Source organism: Microtus ochrogaster, chromosome 21 (genome assembly GCF_000317375.1).
Source record: "Microtus ochrogaster isolate Prairie Vole_2 chromosome 21, MicOch1.0, whole genome shotgun sequence".
In the NCBI taxonomy this organism is placed as follows: Eukaryota; Metazoa; Chordata; class Mammalia; order Rodentia; family Cricetidae; genus Microtus; species Microtus ochrogaster.
The window spans coordinates 27,858,659-27,877,061 of record NC_022022.1 but is presented as its reverse complement, the minus strand read 5'-3'; the positions used below and the strand labels follow the sequence as shown (position 1 = coordinate 27,877,061).

The following is an 18,403-nucleotide window of genomic DNA, read 5'->3' as shown; positions in this document are numbered from 1 at the left end:
TATATAAGGCTTTCTCTAAGCTTGAATAAACGACATTCTGCATTCTCTCTTCACGAATGACCCACGTCTCTTGTGTTCTTTAATCTCCAGATCCTTGCCCCACTCACGAACTGTCCATAGCGCAGGCACTACAGGGATGGACAGGTAATATTGCAGGCTTCCGCTGGGAACCCTCACTGGTGAGGCCTGTGTTTGCTGTGGCAGCATGGGAGGATGGCACTGACACGTGGGCATGTGTGAACTTAGCAGCTGTCTAAAAGGTGGAGGGAGCCAGGGTCACACAGTGACCAGTCTCTGTAGTCCCATTGCTGACAGTATCAGCGCAGAGGCCACTCCCGAGGCCACTCATAAGTTGCAGTTTTTGTGTCATTAAGCCATAGCTTTGTGAGCAACGCTCGTGGCTTAAGAATTTTTGTCACTGCAATTGGAAGTTGGCTTATGTGTGCAGTTTCTGTTATTTTCATGCTTTTTGAAAGAGCCTGATCCTCATTTGCAATGGAGGGCCTGGAGGAAGGAAGAGGCTAAGACCATTGAGCAACAGTAGAGCTAGAGGTATGCAAATCTCCCAAGATCAACTTCTTGGAGAAGGAGATTATGCTAATATAGGAAGACAATCCATATATGAGGGCCACATCCTGGCTTAATGCCATGAAGCAGTTCTGAATGCTTGGGACAGAATTGAAGAAGTGGGAAATAAAGTTGAGTCATTTGGAAGTTCTTGCTCACACTACTGTAATGGCATTTCAGTTGTATTTTAATAAATAAAGACTGCCTGAAGTTCTGACACTAAAACAGTCCTACTGGGTCAGCCTTACAGACCACGTTATGGTAACACACAACTTTAATCCCCGTATCCACAATGACATGCACCTTTAATCCCAGTAGCCACACTAGTTGCCATAGAAATTGGTGGTAGTGATGCATCCCTTTAATCCCAGTCCTAGAAAGGAATAAAAGATGGGGGGAGACAGCTCTCAGACACAGTCTCATTCTGAGATTTCAGGAGACAGGATCGCTATTTCAGATGGAGGTTGAAGAGCCAGTTCCTGGCTGTTTTGCTTTTCGGTTCTTCAGGTTGAACCCCAAATTCTGACCCTGAGCTTTAATTAATTGTGCATCACACTTCCTGGTTATTTAGTTAATATTATGTCCTTCTTGGGTCTCTGAAGGAATTTAAGACTAGATAGTTATAATTTTCCTTGTTAACCAGATGCAGAAAATAAACTCATTAAAGAAGTGTAAAGTGTACAAGGTTGAGAGACACCAAAAGATAGTTTTGCATGGTAATGCTGATAGAAAGTAAGCTATGTACAAGACTTTGAACTCACCAAGATAGGATGGAGAGTGGAATATTTTCTCTGGATTTGTCAAATGCAAATGGATTAAACAGTGTTGATGTATTTTTTGTCTGTGTATATTATATATAGATATTGTATATAGTTTTTCTTAAATTAGTTATAGCCTTTTTAAATTTTAGACATCTGCCTCTTTCTCCCGAGTTCCAGGATTAAAGGTCTGTGCCACCACTCCGTGGACTGTTTTATTTTCTGTTCTTCAGACATGCTTGTTTTATTAGAACCCAAATAATAACTATAAGTCAGTCTTAGGATGCAGTCAATCTGAGGATGGAGTCTGAGCATGAAGTTTGAGCATGCAGTCTGAGGATTAGTAGAGACAGGATTGCCCCTTCAGTCTGAGGATTCGGTAGAGGTAAAAGGTCTCTATGGTGGCTGGCTGCACCGTTTCTCTGACCTCTCAGCTCTCACCCCCTAATATCTAACTCCTGGTTTTTATTATTAAGACCAATTAGAATTCATGCCACAGATAGGTCTTGATGTTTCAAAAGCCCATGCCAGACCCAGTGTCTCTCCTATTACCAGCAGACCAGTAGGTAAAGCTCTCAGCTACTGCTCCAGAACTATACCAGTCATCTTCCTAATAAATGGTCATGGGCTAACCTAACCCTCTGAATCTGAATTTGTAAGCCAGCCCTACATTAAATGCCTTCCTTTCTAAGTTGCCTTGGTCATGGGATCTCTTCATATCGATAGAACAGTGATTAAGACAGAAGTTGGCACCTGGAGTTGCACTGCACTGTGACAGGCCTGACCATGCTGCTGTTTGGAGGACTTTAGGACTTTGAACTAGAAAAGCCACTGAAAGCTTTAAGTGGGACTTAATGGATCCTCCTTTGGGTAAACAAGTCCAGCTCAAAAAGTTTCAAAGGGGAGCAATATTAATATTAACATCTGGGCTGCAGACCATTCTTGTGATAGTTGGACGAAGAATGTGACTGAATGTTGCCCCTGCCATAAAAATGTGCCTTGAACTAAATTGAAATGCTTTGGGTTAAGGTTAATAGTAAAGATTCCAAAACAGCCTCGTATGGATTGTAGTATGGCTATTAGATCTTAAAGAGATGCAAAGGAGCAAGCAGGGCAAATAGAAATAGTACACCTACAGGTTGAAAAGAAAAGGAACACTAGGAAATGTAATATTGGAGCCAAGTCCTGTGCTCAAGGAAATAAAGGTTTTAAAAAAGACCCGATTCAAAATGGAATAAAAGGAGTAGTGCCCTCAGGGCAAGACCCCACCAGTTAAGCTTCCAATTTATGAAAAGACATTAAAGGAAAACTTAAGCAGCAAAGGAAATCATCAACAACAGAAAGTATATGCAAATACATTTCAAGAAATTGGCCAGGTCCCACCTTCTGAAAGTAGAAGAAATTGTCAACTTCGGCTGGCCATGTAGTTCTGGCTGTTACAGTTAAGAAGGCTCTAGGAAAGAGGTTCTAGAATCTTCTTCCAAGGTTACAGAAAGCTGCTGAGTCCAGACATATGGGAGTAGAAGGCCATTGTATGAAACTGAAGGTAAAGCCTGGTTTGCTTTGGAGACCCCAAGATGTTGAATATGGTAGTGCCGTGGGATACCTGCCAAGGAGAGCTGCTAATGGGTGTGGAGCAGTCCAAGAGAAAGAGGTGCATTGCGGTCAGCAAAGTAGACTTTGGAGGTTTCCCTGCTGCGTTAAAAGTCTTGTTTTGGTCTCTATTTTCTCAGTTTTCTCCTTTTCCTCCGTTTTGGAATGGTAATGTATATTCTGTGCCATTGTATATTGGAAGTATTTGTCTGCTCTTTGCTTTTGCTTTTATATGGGGTTACAGTTAAGAGATTGCCTTACTCTCAGAGGAGACTCTGGCTTTTAAACTGTCTTAAGGTCTGATAGATTCTGGGACTTTTGAAGTTGGACTGAGTGCATTTTGCATTGTCATATAACTAGAAGCCTGTGGGGGACTAGGGAGCGGAATGTGGTAGCTTGAATGAGAACGATCCCCATAGGTTCATTATTCAATGCCTGGCCCTCAGTGGAACTACTTGAGAAGGGTTAGGAGTTATTGGATGAGGTGTGGCATTGTTGGAGGGGGTGGGCTTCGAGGATTCAGAATCATATGCCAGGCCTAGTGTCTCTCTCTCTCTCTCTCTCTCTCTCTCTCTCTCTCTCTCTCTCTCTCTCTCTCTCTCTTTCTCTCTCCCCTCCCCCTCTCTGATGATGAGGATATAAAGCTCCTGCACCATGCCTGCCTGCTTCCTGCCACAACGATCATAGACTGACTCTCTGAAACTATAAGGAAGTGTGCAATTAAATGCCTTCCTTTATAAGTTGCCTTGGTTATGGTATCTCTTCGCAGCAATAGAACAATAACTAAGACAAAAGGTTATAGTTTAATGGTAATGTATTGGTGTGTCAAGTTGACAAATGGTCAATTGGCCTGTTCATTTGTATGTCATTTGTAACATGCTCTAGGGAAAGGGAACCTCGAGAAAATGTGTCCATCTTATTGCCTATAGGCAAATCTGTAGGGTATTTATCTATTAATGATTGACATAGGAATTTCTCCCTAGTTTGATCAAACTTAAAATTTCTGTTTACTAGTTTCTTTTGGAATATTGTTTTCCAATTTCTTTTGAAAAGCAAGAGAGTGGGTTATGACTCAGTGACAGATTCAGTAGATTTAAGATGGATGGATGGATGGATGGATGGATGGATGGATGGATGGATGGATGGATGGATGGATGGAGAGATGACTTTTAAATAGGAAGAGCCCCTTTGGGGTGTGCCCAATCATAGCTGATACTTAGGTGGTAACCTTAAGTTTTTCAACTGTAAGACAGAAAACTCTCTATGTAGAGCTGCACTATCAGGTACCATTTCATTTGGAACGGGGTGGAACAGCTTGCTCACACTTGTTTCTTGTACTGTAGGGTTGTGGATTTTCTTCTGAGTAAGTCTTGGCAGGCATGATTCATAGGAGTTAACTCCGAAAGTATTTGGAAGAAAAAACTGGAACAATGAAATAATTACTGATTTGAAAGCAAGCCATCTGGATTTTCAGAGTGTGAGCTAATTAGGAATATTGTGTTTTTCACCCTAATGTATTCCCTTGCTTGCATTTTCTCCTTTCATCCCCAGTTTCTCCTCCCCCTGCTGCTGACACACTCTATTCCCAGTTCTCTAGGTCTCATGTGAAGTGTTCTTTTCCGCCTTCCCCATCATCATTTCCTATCTGGTGAGCTATTGTCGTTAGCAACAAGAGCAAAACAAGCCCGAGGCTCAGGAATCGCAAGGAAAATGAATAATCCTCTTTGATGAGGAGTGGCTATTCTTCTTGCTCTCCCTTGCTGTACAGTGCCCACAGAGCTGTGAAAATATCAGTTAATGTGTGCTCATCTGCCTCTGGGGCCTTTCTGGCAAGGCCACTCTGGACGAAGAGTTGCATTTGTTTTTGTAAATTGCCTCATTAGAATATTATACATCCCCATAGAGAATGTTCTTGATATATACATCCTTTAGCCCTGAGATTACATATTTGGCTGATACTATTTCATTAAAACCCTCTCAGATTTTCACACCTGGGAAATTTGGAAAGAGCAGAAAAGAGTCATCCAAAATCAACATCACAACTGAATTTCTCTTTTCAAAGACTGATGAAAATGCAAACTAAAAGCCACTTTTAATAAGTTAACAAAAGAATAATTGTGGTTGAAATAGCTTCCTTCCATAGCCTTCATTTGTTATATGAAAAGATAACATTTTCTCCCCGAAGAAGCACATATTAAAAACCAAAAAAAAAAAAAAAAAAATTTAAAGCTTGTGGGAGGAACCTTATTTTTAAAATAAATTTGGAAGTAGTGATCCTTTTATCAGTGCTTGGCAGTTCTACTACCAGCTGCGTCTATTGAAACAAGCAGGGAGGAAACGACAATTGCTAGAAGATACTGTCACTCAAGCTCAGCCTTGAGAAAATGGCATGGAGACCATATGCTTTGTAGAAAAGGAATCCCCATTTTTAAACGGGGACGTGGCCAGGGAGTCTTTATGCTGCCATGGATGGGAAATTCCTGCTTAATGGTCTCTGTTCTCCAGTGAAAGACCCTTGAAAGGCAGAGGCGGTCTGACCCTTCTGCCAGTGTCCCAGGATGCACACCCCTTATGCTCGTTAACATATTAAAAGGCACAGGAAGGCAGATCTAGTTAAGTGAAGGGACCAAGTGTGGAGGGCTAGTGTGGAAGTGAGTAATGGCCACTGATGTGACTTCCAGGGCTTTGTTTCCTCCTGGTATCTATCTCAGCTAAGGACAACTATTGTGTCCTAATAAGGCCCTTCTCCTTTATTCATTCATTTTCACTTTTCCCTCTCATTTTTAGTTTGTTCTCTTATAGGAATGCTTAAAAAGCTTAGCCTTATGTGAAAGCAAAATATCATCTATCTAAAAGCTAGTGGACTGGTAAAAGGAGGTGTTCTTTAAGACAAAAGGCATGGTATCCACAAACATGCTGTGGGAGCTGGACAGACTGCTCAGCAGTTAAGACACTTGCCTGCTCTTCCAGAGGTCTGGTCTTCAATTCCTACCACCTACATGGCAGCTCACAACCTTCTGTAACTCCAGTCCCAGAGGACCCAATACCGTCTTCTGACCTCTGAGGGCACTACATACATGTCATGTACAAACATACATGCAAACAGATCATCCACACACATAAAATAGAAATAACATCTCAAAACAAAACTGTAATAGGAGACTGCTTGTTTGTTTCCCTGCTGTCCAGACCTGAATAATCACACAAAAACTATTAATTGCAAAACTGCTTGGTCAATAGTTCAAGCGTATTCCTAGCTAACTCTTATCTCTTAAATTAACCCATTTATATTAATCAGTGTATCACCACGAGGCTGTGACCTACTGGTAAGGTTTTCTGGTGTCTTTGTCCTTCGGCAGCTACATGGTATATCTCCTTGGCTCTGCTTACACCCTCTCTATATCTCTGTTCAAATTTCCCACCTGACTTTACTCTGCTAAATCACTGGTCAAAACAGCTTTATTCATTAACAAATAAAAGCAACACATGTACAGAAGGACATCCCACATCACAAAACAAAATAAAACAAAAATTAAAAAAAAACAAAAACATCAAGCAAAGTTTCTAAAGAGAACTTCATCTTCCACTGAACCTTCAGTAAAGCAAAGCTGGTTTACTGGTTAGAGCTTGAGTGATGTGAAGAGGTTGGGATGTTTTAAGTCCAGAGCCAAGTTGGGTCCCCTTTAGCCCACTTCACAACCATTTACTTTCCTCCTCAGTACCAGACTTAACATCTTCATGACCAGTAGGTACATCCTTTTGAAAGTAGGAGCGAATAAGTTCCTCCTTTGTAACCCACCAGTGGGCTAAGGTTGTTGTTGTTGGATAGATCTGAGGCCCACAGAAGAGATCTCCATGCCTTTCTGTAACCACCTCCCTGTTGCTTCCACCCTCTTATCTGTTGGAGTCATTTTGTATTACCATAAATACAACATAAAACTGTTATCACCTTTCAACATGGCATTTGAGGTATGAAATCTGCTCCTGGGCCATAGCCCCTTCTAATTGGCTCCATAATTGAATATCTCTACGGGATTTACTTTGAGGTAGGAGTTGTGATTCTTTTGCATCTACAACAACTTAAAAAGGAAAGAAGGTTAAAACAGGAATCACGTCAGAAATCGTTCATTGAGGTTTTATATCTAGAAAAACTAACCCAGTAAGTTTTAGAGCTGGTTGGTTTTGGGAGGTGATCACTAAGGTCCCCAAAAGGGCATGCACTGATCACTCTCTGACCCCAGCTTCTCAAAAGCACGATCCTATGAACTCAGAAATTCAAGTACACTATCCTATGAGCTTCAAAATATTCAAAACCTTTCCAGTCTAAAATTCAGCAAAAATTTGTTGTTATGCAGAGGAGGCTACCATCCAGATTGGACATCTGAAGAACACAAAAATTGCAAATAAAAGGCACTAATCAAAAAGGTGCCAGGACATCCAAGGACAGGCATCACAATGCCATTTGTTTTGCCTAGAGCTAATTCTTTTCACATGAGTCTCTTGTGATTTGTAGTTATTTCCAGAAATGATTAAGTTTGTGGATAAATATATGAACTATCACCCAGAAAGAGCTGCACAGCTCAGCCTCAGGGAGAGTACAGCAGTAAGGGTTCAGTGACTTGTAAGAGTCAGCTACCCTATTCCCATGGACACATTCTTTTACATTCCTTACACTGATTATTATGAAGACCCAGGACTGCTGAAACACACTGTTCATGCAAGGATATGCTTGGGATTTAGCATTGAATATGCAGGCATGCAGACAGAGTATGTTGGAGAAAACACTAGAGACATTGAGGAATATGAAGACAAGGTAAAGATTTGAGTTTCTAGTTTTGAGGAGTCATGAAGAGGGAAAAGGGGAAGAGTCAAATCAACAAAATCAAGTTATATTTGAAAATACATAACAAAATTTAGTATTGTATATACTGATAAATAATATTTTTAAAAAGATAATGATAAACGACCAGGGGTGCGCAGGTTAAGTGGTATAAGCTGACCCTTGAAACAGCGCACAAGAGAAAGTCTTAGTTGCCTTCACAGAATTCAGTTATATGGGGAAAAAACATTCCTAAGCTGTCTTATGTGGGCGGATGGTAGAAGAGAAAAGTATAAGGGGGAGATGACGGTATCCTGCAGGTGCTAGTTCCACGGGGATGGAGTATTTCTTGGTTGAATAAATAGTTGTGACTCTGTTATCAAACAATGGTAGGAAATATGTACCTGATTCCTGTTATGCATATGAATTCCAGTAGAACTTCCAAAGCATCACAGATATTATCAAATTAGCAAAAAGATAGGAAAGAGTGAGAAACTATAAGAAATAACAGGACCATAAAACAAATAACAGGGGCAAATGAGGGGCATCATCCTGTGTGCTTTAAGAAAGATGATTTAGTAACAATTTTATTTGACAAAACACTTGTGTATCCAGGCTACAAAATAATTGGAGGGAAGTGTTAGAAAAATCAATCTAATAATATCAGGAAATCTTGTAAAAAAACGAAAAATAATACAGGAAACTTGAACTTCTGGGTATGAAGAAATGTAGCAAATTTCAGCGTTCAGGAAATTTCTTGTGTTTTTTTCATGTAGCGCAAGATAACAATATTGTAAGTTACTAGACTTTTCCTTTTTGTTCTTTATTAAAGCTGTTACATGGCACACAGACATGAGATGCATGCCCATCACTTTCACCCCACCTCTTCCCACAAATACCATTTCATTTTGTTGTTCTGATTTTGCCTTGACAGGATTGGACAAAGGGCCTTCGCAAGCTAGGCAAGCACTACACTACTAGGTTACATGCCTAGTTTGTCTATGATATATTTAAAATTGACTAGAGAAGTACAAAATTCCCAACCATTAAAAATGACTGATAATTTAAAAGATCAAATGCTTATTATCCTGATTTTATCATTACATAGTATATAACATGTATTGAATTCCCACAATACGCTATAAAGATGTACAAATGTTATGTATCAATTAAGCACCCATTATCATTGAACCATTCTAGTGCCTTGTAATAATGGCAAAGATATAATAAAATAATGGGGGATAATTAAGGCTCAATCTCTGACACTCTTTAGCTGTCTACCTAACAAGTAGGAAGTTGATGGTTTATTTAATAATCACCATCTGTGCTAGAGTTCAAATAATAGTGGGCATAAAAGTAGCCTTTTGAGAACTGCTTTTGGAGAAAACCCATCAGTTATAATCCTGTCTCGAATGGAAATTACTACAGGCTACCACAGTAAGAAAAATAAAAATGTAATTTAACTTGTTGAAAACAGTTTATAAATTAGTGGCACTCTGGGAAGATTGTTATCTGATCATGTGAAGGTGATATGATTCTGCCTTGGAGATAGACTTGTCTCTTGATAGCTAGAATTTCTGTTCTTTCGTTATCACTGGTGTATTCAAACCACCCTGAAGATCACTCTTACATGGCCAAACCACCTTGATACTTGATAGCAAAGCAAACAAATGACTGGAGAGGCCCCTCCTTCCTCAGTCAAGACTGCACTTATAGTCAGCTAGGGCAGCTAGTATAGGGATTTGCTAAAGAGCTTGCTCTGAGTTTTCCTTAATATTTCTAACCCTAAACAGAGCCAGGAGGTCTCCCTAAAGCAGAGAGGAAACCTAGCACTGAGTCTCTGTTACATGCCAATTCATGTAATCATTGCAGTAGCTATGGAGTATGTATTCCAAGAAAGGAAACATACCCTGGCAAGGTCATACAATTTTCTGTCTCTTGTATCAAGTAAGTAATGAGATTAATTTCTTAAAAATGAGAAAAATTTATTCATTTTGGTTTGTATTCAAATATAGTGAGGAGCTTATAAACTACAAGAAATTTTGCTTCATTTTCACAAGGTACATGCCCTATGAAACAGCATCCAAACCAGGGAATAGCATTATTAAAATCTCTGAAGCTACCCCACAGCATCCTTCTGCTCTCCTGATCTCCAGAACTTATACCTCCAGAGTGGTTAGGTAGCATTCATTTAGACTGTTTCCGACCTTTGTATAAATGAAGTCTTAAAGCACACTTCATGCCTGGCTTCTTTCTATTGACATTGTAGTTGACTCTACTGTTAGAGATGATTAATTTTGCTCACTTTCATTACTGTAGCACCTCACTGTGTGAATATACTACAGTTTACACATCAATCTATTCATGAACATGTGGATAGTTTTCAGTTTTTGACTATTATGAATGGTGCCAGCATGAGCATTCTTATATATGCATCTTTCTTAATACACAAAAGTTCACTTTCTGTCGGATAAATAGATTTGCAATAGAAATCTTGAATCCTTATCATAACTTTTTATTTACAATTTTCCAAAGTAGCTATACAGCCATGCAGGGAATTCTCATCTCCACTATTCATGTGAACAAAGGCAGATTTTAAAATTAGATTCCTGACCCTAATAGATACCTAGTACACTTTTCTTTTTGCTTAAGTTTTATGTAAAACTGAGAACTTGATAATGATTTTCTTTTATAAATTCCATGATTGTTTCTAAGATTTTGATTCTCTGTTCATTGCGTGAGTTTCCTCTTTCGTACAGGAAAGTATACCTCTGCTGAACAGAGCGCAGCAGAGCTAGCAGCGCATCAGGAGCCTCACGCAAATACTCGTCTTCACTGATCCTCGCCTCTTCTATTTTTTCTGCGTGGCTGAAAAGAACAGCGGTGTGATTCTTCCAGGAATCTCCCAGAAGTTCCTGAAAGAGAGAGAAGTTAAATGACTGTTTGCCTTGGACTCTATTCCTCAAAAGTGAACAAAGCTGATATTAAAGCCCAGCGTCGTTAGCCAACAGAGCCCTCTGTCATGATATTTGTGAAAGCTGATCTATGTAATGGGAAGTGGCTGTGAGCTCGTTGAGGAAGATGGATGGGGTTTCTGAACAACAACAAACGGCTTTATTTGACTGTCTTGCTTGCTGTTATAATTGATATGCAAAGACTTAACGCTCCAGAGAATCTGGCTACCCTGCATGTAGTATGGCCAGCACTCAGTGGTCGCTTATACTTACTCCACAACCAGATCCTGTGAGAAGCACTCAGTTCCTTTAATTTGTGGTACTTTGAGCAAGGCAATTGTTACAACATCTATTTTTTTCTCTTTTTTTTTTTAATGTCATGTTATCACCACGAAAGTATCTACTAAGGGATTAAAATGACATAATCTGGCTATGCTCAATTGATTAACTAGATGACAAGTAACGGAAAAGCTAAGATCAAAATCCATTTGGTGAGTTGGAACAGCTACACAAGATTACTGCAACCCTCATGTTCCTCTTGCCACATGCCTGGAATCAAAGGCAATTGATCAAATGGCTTCTTCTAATGGGCTTGAGAAGCACTGAAGAGTGTTGTCCCTTTGTTTAGTGATATGTACAAGTGGGTTGTGCAATAAATTCTTCCTTGATTAGTGAAAATTAGCTGATATGAAACAGAAACCACTGCATGTGGTGTATTGCTCATCCAATGCTCAAGGCATCTAGGAGTAACCATTTAGCTTTTGAATTTTTCCAAACTTACATGAAGTCATAGCCAAGTGACAGTAAAGTAACATTCTCTTCCTTCTGTATGCTCCCATGACTGAAATATTTCCAGTTTATAACACCTTTTTAAAAAATTGTAAAATGTCTATGAAAAATAGGACAAGAGATAGCAAGGACTTCTATCTAAATGAAAGCAAACAGAAATAAATGAAGAATTTATAGCAGATATTATGCTATGCTTTTTTAAATGGGCAATCTCTTTTAGTCTCCTGCCGCCTCTCTCCCTCCCCTCCCTTTCTCTCCCATTTTGTGTTTTGTGAGACAGACCCTTACTCTGTCCCCAAGGCTGACCTCAAATATACCAACCTGGCGTTTGCCTCCCTTGTGCTGAGTTGGAGGCAGGCACCACCATGCTTTGACATGCGTAACTTTTTGGTGTTCGACGCAAATCTTTGCCCTAATACTATTACTATTCATGTTGTGGCATCAAAAATTGACACACTGAGCTACATACACATCAATAATGTTTTCATTGAAACAGTCTGGAAAGCTAGGTCGCAATGTATGTGACAAATATGTGGTTGTATTTATGGTGTAGTAAAATGAATGGAAGAAGTAAAGAAAAGAGACAGTGAAGGAAGGAATTGGAACAAGTAAGTCTAATTGGAAAATATGTATGAAAACTCTGAGGCAGGGACTTGAGAGATATTTATGACTATGGATATTAATTCCAACTCCTGGAAACAGTCTGGCTGTTATCAGAGCCATTTATTTATACATATGTTACAGGAACTCAGCAGTGGCCTCTATGAAGACTTGTTCTGTGTCTGCGTTTTCATCCCAGGGTCCGGCACACTGTGAACTCTCAGCAATATCTGTTTAATATTTTGGAATTTGGATCCTCTTGGTTGAGTCAAATAGCAGGCTTACTTGTTTAGTTTTGAGGGCTCGGTTCTGAATTTTATTCTCGGGGACACAATCCTGTACTTCTGAGTTTTATAGCTTTCTGTGGTAGATTTCTTACAGAGACTACCTGTTTGCTCTTACCTAATCAGAATTTGTCTATCTACACCACAGAGTTACAGGTTCCCCTAAAACATTCTGTTTCAAGAAAACATGAGCCATCTTTTTAAAACCAGTGTATGAGACAACACTATCTTAACAGCGAATACATGAGGATTATTCAAAGCAGGGCTTCATTGGTCACACCTCGTGTGCTCTTAAACCCAAGTTCATTGAAAACCCTGTTTGTTCAACCACTGGAGATCACAATTCTACCAACCTAAGTATCCATATGATGCCAACAACCCATGACATGACAAAGGAATTTCGTAGGACGCTGTGGTGCTTGCAGTGTATTGTACATATTTCTGGGAGAGAGGAGACGCCCGCTGCAATGTGAATGAGCATTGATATTAGCGTTGAACTGTGTCCTCTCCCTAATTCATCCCCAGTCCCTCAGAATGTGACCTTATTTGGAAAGAGTGTCATGAAGATGTGATTAATCTAAGGAAAAGTCATTAGGTTAGCTCCTGGTCCAAAATTATTAATGTCCTTATAAAACAGGGAAATGTGAACAGAGACACAAATATAAGGAAAAGGTCATGGACCCTGGAAATAGTCATGTACAGGAGAAAATAGTCCAGGAGAAGGCCTGGGACACATCATTTCCTCATGGCTCTCAGAAGTAGCAGACCTTGCCAATTCTTTGAATTCAGACTTCTGACCTCAAGAACTAAGAGACAATAAATACCTGGTTATTTGCCACAAAGGGATTAGCATGGGCCTGCAAGATGGCTCAGGGGATAAAAGTATTTACAGTTTGAGCCTGTATGTCTGAGTAATTCTAAAGGCTTATTGGGAGAAAGCTTGTTCTCATCAAGAGGAGAAGAGGCTCTCTGGCCTGGGTAGAGACACAATGTCCCAGCTAGGCCAGGTCAAGGAATCACCCCTTGGAAGGTAGACTCACCTAAGCCATGAAAAAGCAATAGGTAGAATAATTTTCTCTTTAATGTGCTACCATGCCTTTCCTTCCCAGAATTCCAGAATTCCCAACTCACAGTGCAGTGCTCACCAGGCCGCGGCCATGCTTCTTTTGGTCTCCTTTTAAAGCATGCTCTCCCTAACACTTCAAGCGTCCCCAGCATCTAGGGGCTCTCTTGCTCTTTTTCAGAAGCCTCCCTTCCACCATTTGGCTGCTTTCCCACTGTGTGTCTGATTTCCACACTGCCTTGAATGGCATGGATTTTTTTTCTTCCCTCCTCCATACTGCTCCTTCGAGTACCTGCTGAGATTCACAGTTTACCTGCTCTGAGTGTTTTTAAATTCTAATAAAATTGTCCTTTAGCTTCTGTTTCAATCATTCTGAAATTATATTATTGAGACTAAGAACCCCAAGAAGGGCCTGGATTTTCCCAGTATCATCAGGCAACCAGGAAAGCCCTCCCCCCCCCCGAAGTTCCAGTAACATGATGTCCAGAGTTAGATCCTTAGAACCCACACAATAGCCAATCCCAGTTGTCCTCAGACCTCATGCTGTGACCCTGTAATAGACAGATACTCACAGCCTACTGATGATGATAGATAAGACTAAAATTAAAATAGAATTAACATAACACAAGAGTAGGGATTTATGATGTTGGACCTTATTTCCGCTTAGGTCCAGCTATTGATCATGCTCATAACTGAAAGTTGCTCACATTTAGCACCGCAGTGTACCATTTCTGTGCCCCAGAGATTGTCAGGATACTAAGATGTGTATGTACAAGTTAGGAAGTAACTGGTGCTGTGAGCCCTGGAGCACCACCAAATCCACCGTCCTGATGACTTTGGTTGGTACCTAGACCATTCTTGCCATTAAATATTTCTGAGTTATCATCATAATAAAAGTACACGCTAAAAACACTCTTTTCTAGAGGTATGTATCATAGCTCAATTCTTTCTTTACTGAGTTAATATTTTAAAAAGTAAAGCCGGGCGGTGGTGGCACACGCCTTTAATCCCAGCACTTGGGAGGCAGAGGCAGGCAGATCTTTGTGAGTTCAAGACCAGCCTGGTCTACAAGAGCTAGTTCCAGGACAGGCTCCAAAACCACAGAGAAACCCTGTCTTGAAAAACCAAAAAAAAAAAAGTAAGTGGCACAATTCTCTTAGTTCCTGGCTTTCCGTAACAACATGTCCCCCTTTTATTCTTCAGGTGGTTCCTAAACTCCAACGTTATCTCGCCCAGGAGGGATGAGTGAAATCACTGAACACCTTGGCAGTCACAAGCCCGCATGCTCAGTCACGGGGAATACTTTAAAGACTGTTTTTTCTTTTTAAAAATGAAAGGATACTTATGTCTTAAATTGTGAAAGAAAACACACTTTTGAGTTACTACCCAAACCAGAAAATAACGACAATTTACTTTCTAATCTTTAGATTAGTCTTTGGCCAGAAAACAGTTGAATAGTGTCTCTTGGTGAGAGTCATCTTGTCAGTGGCCGAGCATGTCCTCTGAGGACTCAGAAAATGAACCATCGTGGTTGATCGATGTCTCAAAAGAAATTCAAGGGCAATATAAGTAAAAGTAATTTATCTGGTGCTAATAATTTAAATATAGAACGAAGCCAAGTAGAAATGCCACAGCCACGGACTGTTTGGTTTCACAGTGCTCCCAGCTATGAGTCTGTCTAGTCCTTTTGGGACAGCTAGTAAGAATATAAACTTTGTTTTCCAGGAATGGTTCATTTTCTCAGGACCTCACCAGCCCTGCCCCATTTGTTTGTGGTTGATGAAATCATAGCATCTGGACTTTTTAGGGGGAAATGTTAGAAAAAAAAGCCAACAATTACATCAGCTGAGAAAAAAAAATTATCCTGGAACAGGAGGATCACACGTACATGTACGTGTGTGTGCATGTGTGTGTGTGTGTGTGCGTGTGTGTGCGTGTGTGTGTGCTATTCCGTTACTCTTATCTCACTTTAAAGTGCTACATTTTCCTTCCCAAATGATAACACCTCAAGTCATATTTAGGGAATATTCAACACTAGAAAGCATCTCTCCAAATCACCTCATTTTAAACATGAGAGAGAGAGTATTAAGGTCGTGTTATGGTAAGTAGCTTGATGGGAGTCATACGGTCACATTGTGATTACTGGCAGGCCTTAAGAAACCTTAAGAAAAGTTCCCTGACTGTTAGAGCCATGACTAGTAGTGATATAAAATGATAACTCCTACAGCTAAACACTTACGGTGCCCTTACATGCCACTCTCTCAGTTAAAGGAGTTACTACTGCCAAGACCATGTTGCAACCCAAAAGGAAGCCAGTTAAGTAGATCCTCTCATCACTTGTAACCAGTGAGGTTCAGAGAAGTTACCCAGGGTCACGGTGAAAACAAGTAGCTAAGAAGGACCCTGGACACAGGTATGTATAACTTGCCCAGAAGCCATGTTCTTTACCTCTGTAATAAGCCAGCCCCTCTGTCATTCACTTGAAGGAGTGTTCATCAGTCATAACAGAACTGCTTTGCCGTTTTCAGTGGCTCTCCTTTGTAAGGTGAGCTCAGGGCTAAACATGTCAGATTCACTAACACGATTGTGTGGAAGTCTTTAATATCAATCGGCATCCTTTGTGACTGAGACTCTAAAAGCAAGAAAGGCTAGTAACATTAGGCTTGTCTTTGAGTACATTCTAACAGCTGACGAGGCTCATAAGATTGTCTAATACATGCAGGCCCATCACTGGTCTTTGTGAGCCTAGTCTAAATGAGCACCCACCAGCAACATCAACAGTTGGGTGACTGCTTCTAAGACAAAAATATATTCTTGAAGCCTGCTTGTTCACAATAATAATACCGCCCATAATTATACAAAAGAATATAGACTTTATGTATCTCCTCCCCTCCCCCCTGTCCAAGACAGGGTTTCTCTTTGTAGCCCTGGCTATCCTGGAACTGTTTCTGTAGACCAGGTTGGCCTTGAACTCACAGAGATCCTCCCGTCCCTGCCTCCCGAATGCTGGGATTAAAGGCGTGAGCCACCACTTCCTGGCTCACTGCACTAAACTCTGAGAGTCTTGTGGAAGAAAGGGAGGAGGGATTGTACCAGCCAGGGGGTCATGATGGAGTTATCTACAGAGATAGCTGACCTGGGCTTGCAGGAGCTCATGGGAGCTGGACCAACAAACAGTTAGAGAGCTTGAATGGGATCGACTTAGGCCCTCTGCATGTGAGTGACAATGCTGCTTGGTCTCTTAAGAAGGCTTCTAAATGAGAAAAGGACCTCTGCCTGGTGCTTAGTTGGCTGTTGGCAACCTGGCTCCCCCTCCATTTCAAGTTAGGAGCTCAGTCCTGCCTCAAATGGATGTGCCATGCTTTGTGCAAGCCCATGGGAGGCCTGCTCCTTTCTGAATGGAAATAGAGGAGTAATGGATAGGGAAGGGGTTGTTGGGAAAGGGGTGGGGACACGAGGAGGGGAGGGATGGGAAACTGGTTCGTATGCAAAATAAATGAAAAAATGTTATTTAAATAAAATAAAACAAAAAAGAATATAGACTCTAGTCAGTTCATAGGTTCATCCCCTAGAATGACTTTGTCTCCCTCAGGTTGGCTCTTTATTGGAGAAGACCATTCTATTTTCTCTGATTTATTTGTGGATTTTCTTTTTAACATTCAAATAATATTCCCACTAACACACATTCCTTTCCATTTTAGAGGATAGAACTCACTGACATCTCTAGTAGGGACCTAATATAAATAAGGAATAAGATCATTTGGAGGAATGCTTTAATCATCACAGCTGGCAGCCTATGAGAAATATTAAAGCAAAATATTAAACCACAAAGCAGGAGACAAGGGAAAGGCACAGGAAAGACAAGGCCAGTCCTTCCATGCCAGGACTCCCTTCTTCCCCAGAAAGGGAAAGGAGAGTTACCCATTCTCCTTGTTTATCAGCCCAGAAGGAAACAAAATCCAGCGAATGCCTGGAACCCATGAACCTTAAAAGCCCCTTAAACAGCTGCACTCGGTCCTGTCGAACATCAAGACATCTGGCAGCTTCTGCTGATCTGGGAGCACATACAGCCAGCTGTCATGGGTATCTGCGGCACCTGCAGAAAGGAAGTCAGAAGCTTCCAACTTGGCCTCAGAGACCATCAACAGAAGACCAAGAGGGACCCCCAAACAAGTCTGCAACTGCTTCCAGCACTCATGGGCTGCGCTGAGGATTGATAAGTCTTGTTTGTTGATATTCAGAAAAAAGAGAGATTATTTCTTCTAGAAAAAGCAAAACAAAACAAAACACGATCTGAGCTTTGCTGGGACCCATCTCCTGTTGGTCTTCCAATCCTGACATAGACAATGGCTTAAGGAAGGCAGCTGTCAAAGGAAGCTATGCAGGTACCATTTCAAAAGACAAGACATGAGTATGAATTAATTTGCTTTGTGGCAAAACAGTGTGTTATAATGTTCCGTATACTAACACTAGAAGAATCTATTTTCGGGCTGGAGAGATGGCTCAGCGGTTAAGAGCATTGCATGCTCTTCCAAAGGACCCGAGTTCGATTCCCAGCAACCACATCTGTAATGAGGTCTGGTGTCCTAGCAGGCATATGTGCAAACAGAATATTGTATCCATAATAAATAAATGAATATTAAAAAAAAGAAGAATCTATTTTCAAAATGTATAGTATTGAAATTCTTCTGCCCTCAGCACAGGGAAGCATTCTACCACCATGAAGAATAGTAAGATATATAGAGAGGGTCAAGATGGCTTCTGAGAAATAGTTTCTGAATTTACTGAGTATGGAAAGCAGCCATAAGTGAACATTAAATATATTCTTAAAATTATCCTGATGTTTGGGCGTAGGTTTCCTGCTACTTGATTCCTACCAGAAATACTGAGAACTCAAGAACAATGGCAATGGGTTTTTGATCCTACTGCACGTACTGGCTTTGTGGGAGCCTAGGCAGTTTGGATGCTCACCTTAC

General features: G+C 40.6%; 1 protein-coding gene across 1 annotated transcript in view; it reads right to left on the bottom strand.

Moving 5' to 3' along the window:
* Positions 1-8,682: 8,682 nt before the first annotated feature.
* The window catches only part of Gimd1 (GIMAP family P-loop NTPase domain containing 1), a 14,928-nt gene continuing 5,207 nt past the window's right edge, over positions 8,683-18,403 (bottom strand). The window contains exon 3 of the mRNA XM_005357298.3: positions 8,683-10,652. Coding sequence (XP_005357355.1) covers positions 10,392-10,652 — 261 coding nt within the window. The 3' untranslated portion in view covers positions 8,683-10,391. The remainder of the gene's footprint in view (positions 10,653-18,403) is intronic.